At 40.2% G+C, this 12,820-nt stretch overlaps 1 protein-coding gene across 7 annotated transcripts in view; it reads left to right on the top strand.

Annotated features, from left to right (window-relative positions):
- Positions 1–1,389: 1,389 nt before the first annotated feature.
- The window catches only part of MSI2 (musashi RNA binding protein 2), a 928,554-nt gene continuing 917,123 nt past the window's right edge, over positions 1,390–12,820 (top strand). For 4 of the 7 annotated variants that reach the window (XM_073614998.1, XM_073614994.1, XM_073614999.1 and 1 more), the window contains exons 1-5: positions 1,390–1,811; positions 2,093–2,133; positions 2,405–2,486; positions 4,004–4,088; positions 7,665–7,706. In XM_073614998.1, coding sequence (XP_073471099.1) covers positions 1,750–1,811; positions 2,093–2,133; positions 2,405–2,486; positions 4,004–4,088; positions 7,665–7,706 — 312 coding nt within the window. In that variant the 5' untranslated portion in view covers positions 1,390–1,749. The remainder of the gene's footprint in view (positions 1,812–2,092; positions 2,134–2,404; positions 2,487–4,003; positions 4,089–7,664; positions 7,707–12,820) is intronic. The other 3 variants (XM_073614995.1, XM_073615000.1, XM_073614997.1) reach the window with 2 other exon arrangements.

Genomic DNA, 12,820 nt, shown 5'->3' with positions numbered 1-12,820 from the left:
GACCCCCTATTCATTCATACCACCCCCTAATCTACATGCGGGGTGCTAAATGCATGGATTCCAATTTTTTTTTTTTTAGCACGTGATTAGAGCCTGAGGGTGGGCTCAGGGGAGAAAAACATTGTGCCCTGAGCCCACCCAGTTGTTTGACAATAGCGAATGAATATTCGCTATTGTCACACTGATTCTCCTCCCGGCCAATCAGGAAGCGGGTCTTGAGAACACCACCAGCTGCCACTGCTTCCAAATTCTTATTCTGTTGTACAAGAATTTTCTTAATTTAGTAACCTATTCGTTTTTTCGATATGCGAGTAGCATAGAAAAAAAAAAGGACAATCATTCATCTGATTAGAATGTAAGCTCTACGAGCAGGGCCCTCCTGTCCCTTCTGTAATTGTGCTGTCCCCCCTCTACATTGTAAAACTGCGTAAACTGTTGGCTCTATATAAATCGTGAATAATAATAATCTGATAATTTCATCGAGTGTACCAGGCTTTAATCAGTACAGTTGTTATATGAAAATACAATACAAATACACTACAAAACATTACATCACTTACGGATTTTTATGTTGTTGTCCAAAAATTTTCGGAACTTTAGTAAACTCTTTATTTTTCGATCTGAGACTAGTTACCAAAGAACCCCCTCGATTTTTGGATCATATGTACGGGCCATAACTAATGGCAGGAATATACCATAAGAAAATTGGGTGAAAATTTTCCGTTCTGCGAACGATCAGCCATCTATTCATTGATGCCCAGCAAGTATTATTATTAACGATTTATATAGCGCCAACAGTTTACGCAATGCTTTACAATGTAAAGTAACACCCGATATCGATATTGTAAACAAAAAATTGTGTTGTATCGTTTGCAAACAAATGATATTCTATTCGTTGACGTGAAGGTCATCTGTAAAACATCTCTTGAACATTATCAAGCATGAGCAGAACTAGTAGATGACCCCACTTGTGCGTGAGACGTCAACACTACGTATGAAATCAATTGCTCTTTTAAAGATTTTTTTTTTGGATTGGTTAATGTGGGCGACGATTTCGACCAACGAACATTGTTTCCAATTCAAAGATTTTTGTTGGATTTTTTTTTTTTTTTTAGATATTTAAAAAAAAAATAGTACATTAACATTTTGGTTCGATAATGTTACCATAAACAGATATAAGACTTCTGTAAGCAAACAAAATACACTACTGACGGACGCTATTTCGCTCTTCTCACCGTGTATTCCTGCTATAAGGAGCACACACGTCTAGAGGGACGCCGGGGATGTCTAGGGATCCCGCAGCACACTAGGCAGGTAGGAAGGCAGTGTGATGTCATAGGAGATGAACCCGCCCATGACCGTCGTGCTGGGGAGAGGAGGTGGGGCTGTGGACAGGGGGCGGGAGGAGGCGTGGCGATGTTGAGCTGATCCCACGTGTGACGAGCTTCTTCCCGGCTCAATAATATTCTCTTAGCGGCTCCTCGCTTAGCTGCTGCCTCTCTCCCTGTGTGACTGAGACACACACACACACACACACGTATATACACACACAGCGAGTCCCAGTGCAGGAGTGAGGACAGCCTGCTGTCACTGTGTGTGAGTGGGGCCACTGACAGTCTTCCCTGACAAGAGTTTGCGGCTGCTGTTGGATTCCATTCGGGCTTTTTATACGAACACCGGCTTCTTTTTTACTAGTTAGCTTTTCTTTTTTTTTTTTCTTTTTTTTTTTTAAACAGTTTTAAAGGGGACATGGAGGCAGATGGGAGCCAGAGCACCTCTGGGAGTCCGAATGATTCTCAGCACGACCCCGGGTAAGTTGTATGGGATGGTGTGTGTGTAGCATCCCCCCTCTCTCTTCTAGGAAGGACAAGGACACAGAGGAGGGTTGTCCCCACATCTCTGCTTGTTGACAGTCACCTTCCCTGAGAAGAGTGGGCCTCCTCCTCCCCTGTCATCTGTAGTGTGTGTCTGTGTGTGTGCTCCATCCTCACCCTCTTGTCTCCTCTCTTCTCTCTCCCTTTTGTAAGTTACACGTCAAAATGGCCGATCTGACATCTGTGCTGACTTGTGTTCTGTTTTCCTCCCCTTCTAGTAAAATGTTTATCGGCGGCCTGAGCTGGCAGACCTCCCCAGGTAAGCAGGCACCGGTGACCCCCCCCCCCCCCCTTTTTTTTTCCTGGCTCTTTGTTCCACCGTCTTCTCCTTCTTCTCCTCTCCAACCTCCTACTTCTCTCTTTTCTCCGCTTATTTATTTATTTCTGCTTTCCGAGTCCTCTATTCGACCCCTGTCGCTATTTGGGGCTCTTTGGGCATGGGATGGATGGGGGGGGGGGGGGGGGGGGGCTGTGTTTTGCTTCTGACCTATTACTTACGGCCGTCATGTCCTTTTTATGCTTGTGCACAGATAGCCTCAGAGACTATTTTAGCAAATTTGGAGAAATCCGAGAGTGCATGGTGATGAGAGACCCTACCACCAAACGGTCCAGGTAAGCTCACTCCGTGGAAAAAACTTCTTTGTACTCTCCAGAAGCTATGTCCTCCTGGACAAGTGGGCTAAAGAGGGAAGATGCAATCTCCGTCTGTGCAGGCACACACCCCCCTCGTCTCACTGCCAAAATCTCTGCCTCTCCACACTGAGGTTTACTCACTCTAAAAACAATCAATCACGTCTGCCCGCCAGTATTGATGAGATGCTATGCTTCAATATTCCATCAAGTAGCCCCCTTACTTTTAGGGCCACTCTCTTCTCCATCAAGTAATCCCCTTACTTTTAGGGCCACTCTCTTCTCCATCAAGTAATCCCCTTACTTTTAGGGCCACTCTCTTCTCCATCAAGTAATCCCCTTACTTTTAGGGCCACTCTCTTCTCCATCAAGTAATCCCCTTACTTTTAGGGCCACTCTCTTCTCCATCAAGTAATCCCCTTACTTTTAGGGCCACCCTCGTTGCCATCAAGTAGCCCCCCTTACTGTTAGTGCCACCCTCGTCGCCATCAAGTAGCCCCCCTTACTGTTAGTGTCACCCTCGTCGCCATCAAGTAGCCCCCCTTACTGTTAGTGCCACCCTCGTCGCCATCAAGTAGCCCCCCTTACTGTTAGTGCCGCCATCAAGTAGCTCCCTTACTGTTAGGGCCACCATCGTCACCATCAAGTAACCCCTTTACTTTTAGGGCTGCCCCTTTACTTTTAGGGCCACCCTCGTCGCCATCAAGTAGCCCCCCTTACTTTTAGGGCCACCCCCATCTCCATCAAGTAGCCCCCCCTTACTTTTAGGGCCACTCCCATCTCCATCAAGTAGCCCCCCTTTTAGGGCCACCCCCATCTCCATCAAGTAGCCCCCCCTTACTTTTAGGGCCACCCCATCTCCATCAAGTAGCCCCCCCTTACTTTTAGGGCCACCCCATCTCCAAGTAGCCCCCCCTTACTTTTTAGGGCCACCCCCATCTCCATCAAGTAGCCCCCTTACTTTTAGGGCCATTCTCGTCTCCATGTAGCCCCCTTACTTTTTAGGGCCACCCCCGTCTCTTTCAAGTAGCCCCCTTTTAGGGCCATGCTCGTCTCCAAGTAGCCTCCCTACTTTTAGGGCCACTCTCCTTTCTGGCCAAACTAGCAAGTGTGCTGTCACGCAGAGTGCTGAATTGTTTCATTGTTGCAGACATGGTTAACTAGTGTTATCTTTGTGCCTGTAATACTGTATCCAGGTTATTTTCACCCTCTATTAGCCCACACCCCCTTTTTTCAGAATTTCACTAACAGAGGGAACTGTAAGAGAAATAAAAACTTGTCCAAAAACTGTACTGTTGTCCTATCCAGCTGGCATTCTCTGTGCCAATGCCAATTTTTATACTGCTGCTTCGAGGACACACAAGGGTGCCCTAGCCTTTCACCCTAATGCGTGCTTTTCTTCTTTTTGTTAATAAGTGTGGTGTTTTAATTTTCACGTTGCATCTGTGCTTCATGTTTAGCACTCATTGTCATTTCTCTTGTTCTTTGTCTGATTTCAGAGGCTTCGGCTTTGTTACGTTTGCAGATCCTGCAAGTGTAGATAAAGTATTAGCTCAACCCCACCATGAATTAGATTCCAAGACGGTATGTTGTGCTTTATTTTTCAAATTCAGTTGTTCAGTTTTTGTTGACGTTTGTGTGTGTGTGTGTGTGTGTGTGTTTTTTGTGCAGTTTTTTATTTTTGTCTTTTGCCAGGCACTTTCTAGAGTTGGCTAAAGTTTTTTTGTGTGTGGTTTTTTTTTTTGTTTATTTTTACCTGTAGACCTTGCTCACCCCATTTACCACCAGCTGTAAATGGCTGCTGTCAAGTCACCATTATTTCTGCTAGGCATTAGTAATGTGTAGCTGGTTAATATATGGGTTTAAAAATGTGCCATGCTGATTTGTTTTTGTGTGAGCAAGTGTCTGTAGGTAATACAATCTCCTGGTGTCAGTTTAGGTATGGTAGACTTACTAGGGCACTCAGTTTATTTTACTGTGTGTTTATTAATTTAGGAACATTTTTAGTATTTGCTTTAGCATGTTTATTTTGCCCTTAGCATCAACTTATAGACCAAAATTTGCATAAGCTTAGTTTTCAGTGACTATGGCTGATCAGCCAGCGCTGTCAGTGCATCTCACTTCTGTTTTCCTGTGTTTACAAAGCAAAGGGAAAAAAAACACAGCCTTTTTTTTTGCACCTTATTACCCAGTTTAATTATGCTTTCACAAAGCTTGGAAAAGGGACGCTGACAAAAGATCTCCTGTATTGCTGCTATCGTGCTTAATGAGGAGGGAAAGGTGAGCTAATTACACTGATTAGATAAAGGATTTTTTTTTTTTTTTTTACAACTGGTAAATGTCACAATTTTAACTGTATGTTCATGCAGCAAGCTTTGTCCTAGATTAAAAAATAGAACCTGAGCACAGAGATGAGCTTCCAAAATAACATGCACAGGGCTGTAAGGAATGTCAGGAAGAAGTTAGTTTGCACATGTTTGCATATCTATTCATTCTATATAATGTGCACACTTTTTGTAGGTATGCTATTTTATGTAGCTAGCTTAGTTGTCTGAACAGCTGAAGACTACCCTTCTGTAGTTTTTTGAGTATAAAAAATTCAATTAAGCTTAAAAAATAAATAAATCTGTGTGCAAATGTTTATACACTTGCACCTCTTTGTTTGTTTTGTTAATTCTTGTGTAGTCATTGTATTTTTCTCCCTCCTATTCTTTTATTTCATGTTGAGCTTTTTTTGACAAATAAGAATGGCTCAGTCTCCCGCCAAGGATTAATTTTAGATATTGTTTAAAGAGGACTTTTGGGTAGGCGATGTGTTTTAAACATTTAGGCCCAGGTTCAGGCTTCCAGAGGCTTCAGCAGTAAAGCAAAGCAGAATGGGCTGCAAAAGCTAATAGTATGTTTTGTATTTGTCACCACATTCTTGATTACTGTTAATGTAGCTTTATCTAGTCTTTTGACTCATGTTTCAACATTCAGTGCAGGAGGCAGCTCGGTTGGGCTTTGGCTCGGAGTGACCGCTCTTGTTTACGCTTACGTTAAAAGCTTTGATTTTAGGTAATGGCCCACAAACCTCAGAAATAGTGTCATAGTACTTTTTTTTTTCCTAGAGGATTTGTAGATACAGTAAGTAGAATTTGTCTCTGACTAACTCATTTTATTTCTTGGTAGATGATTATTGAATGTAATAGTAGTGGGGGGGGGTGCAGGAGGTGATTAATTTCCATGCAAGCTTGAAAGGGTGTTACATACTTCTAGAAAATAAGCTAAAGCATCTTTTTGACCATGGCTACTAACTACTCATTAGGTAGCATGATAATCCACAATGATGAATTTGCAATGATTAGAGCAAATAACATGTTCCACTGAAATTCCGGGATGTTCAGATTTAAGTAGTTTGAAATTTTACATGTGGACATCACTTCTTGCTTGCCTGCATGCAAATACCTCACTTGTTGCATTTCCCTTTGTTTATTTTCTGATCTTATAATACTGTTGTGGGAAGGATTTGCAAAATGTCATGTTACTGTGTGTGTCTCATAATGGAATAGCCTAGATTAATGGCTCACGTGTAAGGTTGAATATAACATGGTAGATCCTTGGAACGGCATGACATCTGAGCTTTTTTTTATTGGAGTAAAGCAAGCAATGCCAATATTCAGTTGTCCATAGCAACCTGTTAGATTTCAATTTCAAATGCTATCTGCTGTGGTTTACTGCACTTTGCTCATTGCCTGATTTAATAAGCATGGTTTGGATAGCCCAGGCAATTTTTATTAGTTGGTATCAAGCTGCAGTATTGTTTTAGCGCAGCCATGAAGTTTTCCAGCTATTGTGTTTTTTGTGTGTTTTTTTTTTTTTTTTTTTTTTTTTTTTTTTTTTTTTTTTTTGTGGAGAAGTGCCAAAAAACAGTTTTTGGCCAAGGTTGCTTTGCTTTGTGTTTACTAACCTGAGTGTTAAACCTTATGGCCAGCCAGGGTATAGGGCTCTGGTACCTGAGACAGCTGTATTTTATTAACATGCACTAGATTATTGTAGTCACTACAAGAAAAGCTGATTTGTGAATACATGTGTGGTGCTGTACACAACCATTTGCTTTATTAAATAAAAGCTTGTGAGGTCTTTTGTGTGAAGTGTTTGAAAAGAAAAACATGTGCTTTTTTCTGTTTTGTCACATACTTTTGTGTCTTTTATGATGAACATCTAGATCTATGTAGCCATCTTCTTCACTTGTTGCTTTTTGTTCTGCTAACACATTAGAAAGTGTGGCCATACTGTTGCATTATTAAACATGACGATGTGATTTCCAGGTTAATGGAGGGTGGAAGAAAAAACAGATCCTTGTGTGGAGCTGCTTAGACTTCTGTGTTTATCTCAGAAACCTTTTCAAAGCTTACACATAGCTTCTTGCCAGCCACAACATTTGCTTATTTCATGTTCTCCAGGGAAAATCCACTTATTACTAAACTTTAATAGACTGCATGTGGTGTTTTTTAGCAGAATGGACTTATGTTTTGAAGCAGGTATTGGCATCTGTATTTGTACATGTTATCAGTGATTAGGTAGAGACGGCAGCAGGTTGCATTGCAGACAGCGCTCAGACTGGCTGTGAAGGGGTTGAGGGTTTTTCTTTTTTTTTTTTTTTTTTTTTTTTCTCCCCCTTTATGCACAAATTAATCTGCTGGGTGACTGCATCTATCCAGAACTATTTGCACATCCCTCTGCAGAGTGGTGCATTATGGTGTACATGCAAATAACTTTACGTTTAGCTGTGGGGCTCAAACATCTGTTCGACACGCTGAGCGAGAGAGGAGCACTTTGTTATATGGCGATCACTGGGTCTCTTGTGTGCTCGGCAGTTCTAATTTTTCAATACATTGTAATAAAGGAAATCAATGTCATTTCTGTAAGATACAAACAGAGCACATTAGCTTTGTGGCAGTTCTAGTAGGCTAGTAACCCCTTTGACTTTGTCAGGGCTGCAGAGCATTACAGTACACACTAAAATGTCGTTCCAACATTTAAGTGACAGATGTCCATTATACCACCCTTAAATATGAGCCATTAATCTCAAAGTGGAAACGAGTGAATGCAAGTCACTAACTGCTGTGTTTTTTGTTTTATTTGTTTTTTTTCTTTTCCTGTGTCCCGTCCTTTCAGATTGACCCTAAAGTTGCATTTCCCAGAAGAGCACAGCCCAAGGTAAGTAGAAGGATCAATAATAGGATTTTCGGCACACAGAGAGTCATTGTTACCAGGCAGTTCGTGTTTCAAGCAGGGAATTGGAGATGAAAGCTTATAAAGCTGGACCGCATGGCGTCTTAAGGGTATCAGCATATGGCTGGGGAAACTACAGGAGAGAGCTATGCTGTGACTCTCCACTTTAACTATCTGCTAACTGGGCTAAACTGTGCTTGGGTTTACTGGGGATTTTATTTATTTTTTTTGCTGTTTTTTTTGCTTTTAATAAAATATAGCCCATGTTTGAACAATCATGGTGTTTGTGTATTAATGGTCAACCTATGAATGTATTGTTATGTCATACTTCAGATGTGAATGTGACTTCAAATATAAAGTACCCTTAGTTTTCTGTCCTCCAGAAATTTATATTCTGACAAAAAGTTATTAGATTGAATGTTGTGCCTAAATTATAATAGTGGGCTGTGCACTGCTGAACTAGTTCAGTTTTGCACCAGATCCAATCTGTGTTGCTTTTGGCTTAAGACAAGAATTTTTAGAAATGATTAAATGTGGACAGCCATGTGTAAAGTATTTTGGTGGCACTGTGCATATAGATTTTATTTCATATTGTGTTGTAAATTTGCTTTTGACCTTCATAGCAGTAGTAATGGGCAATTTTAGGTTGGCTAGAAACTTTTTTTTTTTTTTTTTTTTTTTAGTCTTGTCTGAAAACTCCAACTTGAGAACCTTATTTCTTTGAGTATCAGCTGGAATAGCTAGTGTGTGATTATTAAACAAATATACCAAAATTGTTAATCCTTTTGGACTAATGTACTTCTGGGTGTTTAGGGGAACTTTTGCAGTGTGCCCAGCGGTCACATTCGGCAATATAGAGCTGTATTTAATCATATCTGGAGGATACCTCTCCTACCTACTGCAGATTTTGACAGATGCTACTGATTGCAGCAGGTCTTTTCATTCTCCCTGGAGTGTCTATGAAAGCCTTCCCATGGGTACGAGCTATACTATCCATGTATGATTAAGTACAGCTCTATCTTCTGGCTGAGCAGCACTACATAGCAGTGCTCCTGTGGCCTATGGAGAATTCTCATGGGTACACAGCTTTAGAGGAATCTACAATAAGTATCACTGAACATCATATGGTTGATGCCTAAACTTGCTTTTGGAATTGGTTGTCATAGTGTTTGCTGCCAAAGTGAGCATTTTTAGTTGGTTTTGCAAAACATCCATAAAAAAAAAAAAAAAAAAAAAAAAAAAAAAAGACAAAAATTTAAATCCTTAGTGTAGCCTGTAAAATCCCTTTTTTTTTTTTTTTTTTTTTTTTTTTTACATTTCCGAATTCTAAATGGGGGAAAAAAAAAAAAAATCCAAGAGTAGGTGGTATCCAATTTTACCTAGCGCTCACCAATACAATTGGGTTAATTTACTAAAACTGAAGAGTGGAAAAATCTGGTACAGCTGTGCATGGTAGCCAGTCGGCTTCTAACTTCACCTTATTTAATTAAGCTTTGACAAAGAGGAGAACCTGGAAGCTGATTGGTTTCTTTGCAAAGCTGCTCCAGATTTTCCACTCTCCAGTTTTAGTAAATCATCCCCAGTGTGTGTTAACTAAACATATTGGAAACAATGGCTTTTGACTTGTTGCACTGGGCCTGTGTTAAGCAATGCGTGTGGTATCAATGAGCCCTCACTGCAATCAATAATAAATATAAACCTATTCACCAAGAAGATAATCCTTCAGAAAATGTTTGATCAATGTTCTATTCGCTGCTTTATACATATGCCCATTAGTGTATTAGATCCTTTGCAGGTTGTCTTTACATTTTGTAAAACCTCAAAACCCAGCCATATTTATGGAAATTGTGTGTCTTAAATATTGTAATGGGTTGTAAAATAACAAAAATAAAACAACCTGCCACTTGTCTTTTTAAGGCTATATATTTGGGTTGTCAAACCTCTCTATTTTACAGCTCCTATGAGCACATAACAATTAAGTGTCACATTGGCCTAGTGAGCAGTGACTGTTAGTACTGTGGGTTATAAATTACCATAGCATTAAAGTACAAGACCTTTTTAAATTCATGGGAAGCATCAAGTCCTTTATTTACAAAGGCTAAATTTGGTTAGTACCTGTTGTAGATTTTTTGCAGAATTGTACTGAGTTTTCAGAAACTCTTGTCTCTGCATTGACTGAGTTTTGAGGTCATGTGATGTAAGTTTTTGTTGGCATGGTAATCATTGGTGAAGAAATGTATGTTGATTAATATTTCGGGCCTTTTTAATGGTTGTTGTTACTGCTGAAATCCTGATTTTCAGAATGTGGCTACAAGTCAGGTACACTTCGTGTCAAGTAACGATTACAATAATGTGATTTAATACTGTAGTTTTACTTTTGACGTAGGTTCAAGTGATCAATCTATTTGTCTGTGATGCAACTTTACCTATGTAATCTTGGCTTTGGAATAAAATGTATTGCTGCCATCTTTACAATATATAACTTTGCAAGGACATGAATCACAATTGGCGCAGAGCTCTTACGTATTTAACCTCTTACTTTGTTCTGCACGAGATTTCTAGGAAACTATGTAGCATGTTGTTAACCTAATCATTCAGCCCTCGTTCAGCTGAACTCGCACAATTTTAAACCTGCATTTCAGTGCGAGTTCGGGGGCGATTTTGAAAGAAATCTGTGCAACTACTTTTGGAAATTTGGTGAGGCGCCGCACTGATGGGGACAGTGCCGTTGCCAGCAATAGGCTGAGATTTGGCATGTCAAATTGTGCCGATGTGAATGGGGGCTCAGCTGAGCATAAGCCCCCCGTTCACATTGGCGTGACTTGACATGTCAAATCGCAGCCTATTGCCGGCAATGGCACTGTCCCATTTGGCGCGACTTGGACTTTGCGGCGCCGCACCGATTTCCAAAAGTAGTTTCTGCACTACTTTTGTTGACTTCGGGGGGCGATTTCAATAGACATCTGTGCAGGAACAGATGTCTTTCAAATTGCCCCTGAGCTCACACTGAAATGCGGGTTCAGCTGAACTTGCGCAATTTCAATCCTGCGTTCAATGTGACTGTACCCTTAGTCCATTCATACCAAATGTGTTGGGCTGTGCTGAGCAGCCTTGCCTTCAGTTAGCCTTGTGTCCTTTTAGTTCAGTGCAGTGGCGTATGCTGAAAATGCGTAGGTCATGCTGCATTTTTTGCACAGTGTGTTGTGACGCACTACACCACATCGCTGCACACAAAGAGGAATAAAATGTAATTTTGTGACCGTTCAGGTTGTTTACACACAAAAAAAACTAAACTGTGAGATGCATCCTAATAATGCACAACCCCTTCACAGCGCACATCAATGGCCTTTCAGTAACTTATTGAATGGGCCATTAATCTCTTGATTAACATTACAAACGCATTGCTTTTATTTTATACAATGTTATAACTCAATAATACAAGAGTGAAAGAACTCCCACACTGTGGTTACATGGAGTGAAATTGGAAATAAGAAATTTTAGTAGATACTTGGCTTTTCTTTTTATTTTATTTTTTTCCAATTTTAAACCCTTCGCTAGCAGATGTTAGCATTTTTTTTTTGAGACACACCTAGGCTTTCTGCCGAGCACTGGCAACAGAAATGCAAAGAGGAGTGTTAACTTGAAAACCTAAATATTTGTACAATGAACACCTTGCGTCTAATAATGATTTAGGTAGAAAGAGAATACATTTATTAAAATGAAACCCCCCTTTAAAGTAAATCTGCAGTATCCATTATTAATCAAGCACAGGTCCCCATCAGTAGGTTCCAAAATGTATCTTCGAATACAATGAGTTTAGTGGAAAGTGTGTTTTATCCACCCAAGGAGTGTGCTGTATGGTGCCTGGACTTTGAGTTGAAGCTTTGGCATTTTACCTAGCATCCCACAATGTAGCTAATGAGCACTTTCATTACATATGTGGGAGGATGGGGGTGTTCTAGAGCTCCAGCATGAAGTTCAAATCAAGGAAATGTTTTCCATGGAAATGTGTGGAGGGTTCAGCGTGATAGGTTCCCTAATGTGCTGTAATCCTTTTTGGTGAAAAATTCCTGGCTATTTTTTTTTTTTTTTTTTTTAAGTTACCTTTTTGGCCTAACGTTTGTCCCCGACATCTTATCTAACAAGGCCCCTTACTGTCTGGCCATAGACATATTTTCTTTTTACATTTATACAAGGCAAGTAATAATTTTCCTACCCTTGATGGAGAACATAATATAATGAACTGCATAGATGTGTGTTTTTTTTTCTTTTTCTTGATGGAACAATTATGTGGTTGTCTTCCCTGTTAATCATACATTGAGTTTTTGTGTTGTGTGAGCTTGTCAGGCCAGGGATAGGAAGTCTTTGTTTTACTAGAGGATGTGTGACTAATTAAAAATCTAATGTTGCTTTATAGAAGTTTTAAAGTGTACGTTTTTAGCCTTCACTTTTTTACATTTTATTAATAATATTTTTTTGGATGGAATTAAGATGTATTCAAATCCTTTTGTCCACGTTTTACTGATATCCAGTGCTCTGTTAACTTTGGCCATACATTATACAATCTCTGGTTGTACAATTAGCGTTTAAATAAGGTAGGCCCTAGTTGATGGGAGATTTAGATAAGATTGCACAGACTGCATAGTGTATGGTCGGCCTGAGAGAAATGTACCTGGACTGGAAATGAAGGAAAAGCTATAACCGAGAGAGTGTGTGTTTTGTTAGTAGAGGAAAACAAACCTCAGTTTTTATATACATTTTTTAATTTATTTTTTATTGCTTTTTGTCCTGTTGCATATTCTCCATCGCTTCATGTCTTGTGAATCTTTTGAGACAGATAGTAGTACTAGTAGTGTGATAGGGAGGGGAAGTCTCTCTAAGACTACACTCACATCTGACTGTAGTGATGCTAAAACTCAACAACTCGTTGACTAGAATTGGCTACTTGTTGGGCTACAAATTTGCCAAAGAAGCTCTAAGTACCACGTTTTGGCCCTGAGCTACCTGAGACTACCTGCGTTTTGGGATGACATTAAGAAATGGCACTGCAAGCTCAACTTGCGTTTTTTAGCCTGTGTTTCTGGAACGTGGACAGGCGC

Source organism: Aquarana catesbeiana, linkage group LG02, assembly GCF_042186555.1.
Source record: "Aquarana catesbeiana isolate 2022-GZ linkage group LG02, ASM4218655v1, whole genome shotgun sequence".
In the NCBI taxonomy this organism is placed as follows: Eukaryota; Metazoa; Chordata; class Amphibia; order Anura; family Ranidae; genus Aquarana; species Aquarana catesbeiana.
This window is presented reverse-complemented; position numbering and strand designations above follow the sequence as displayed.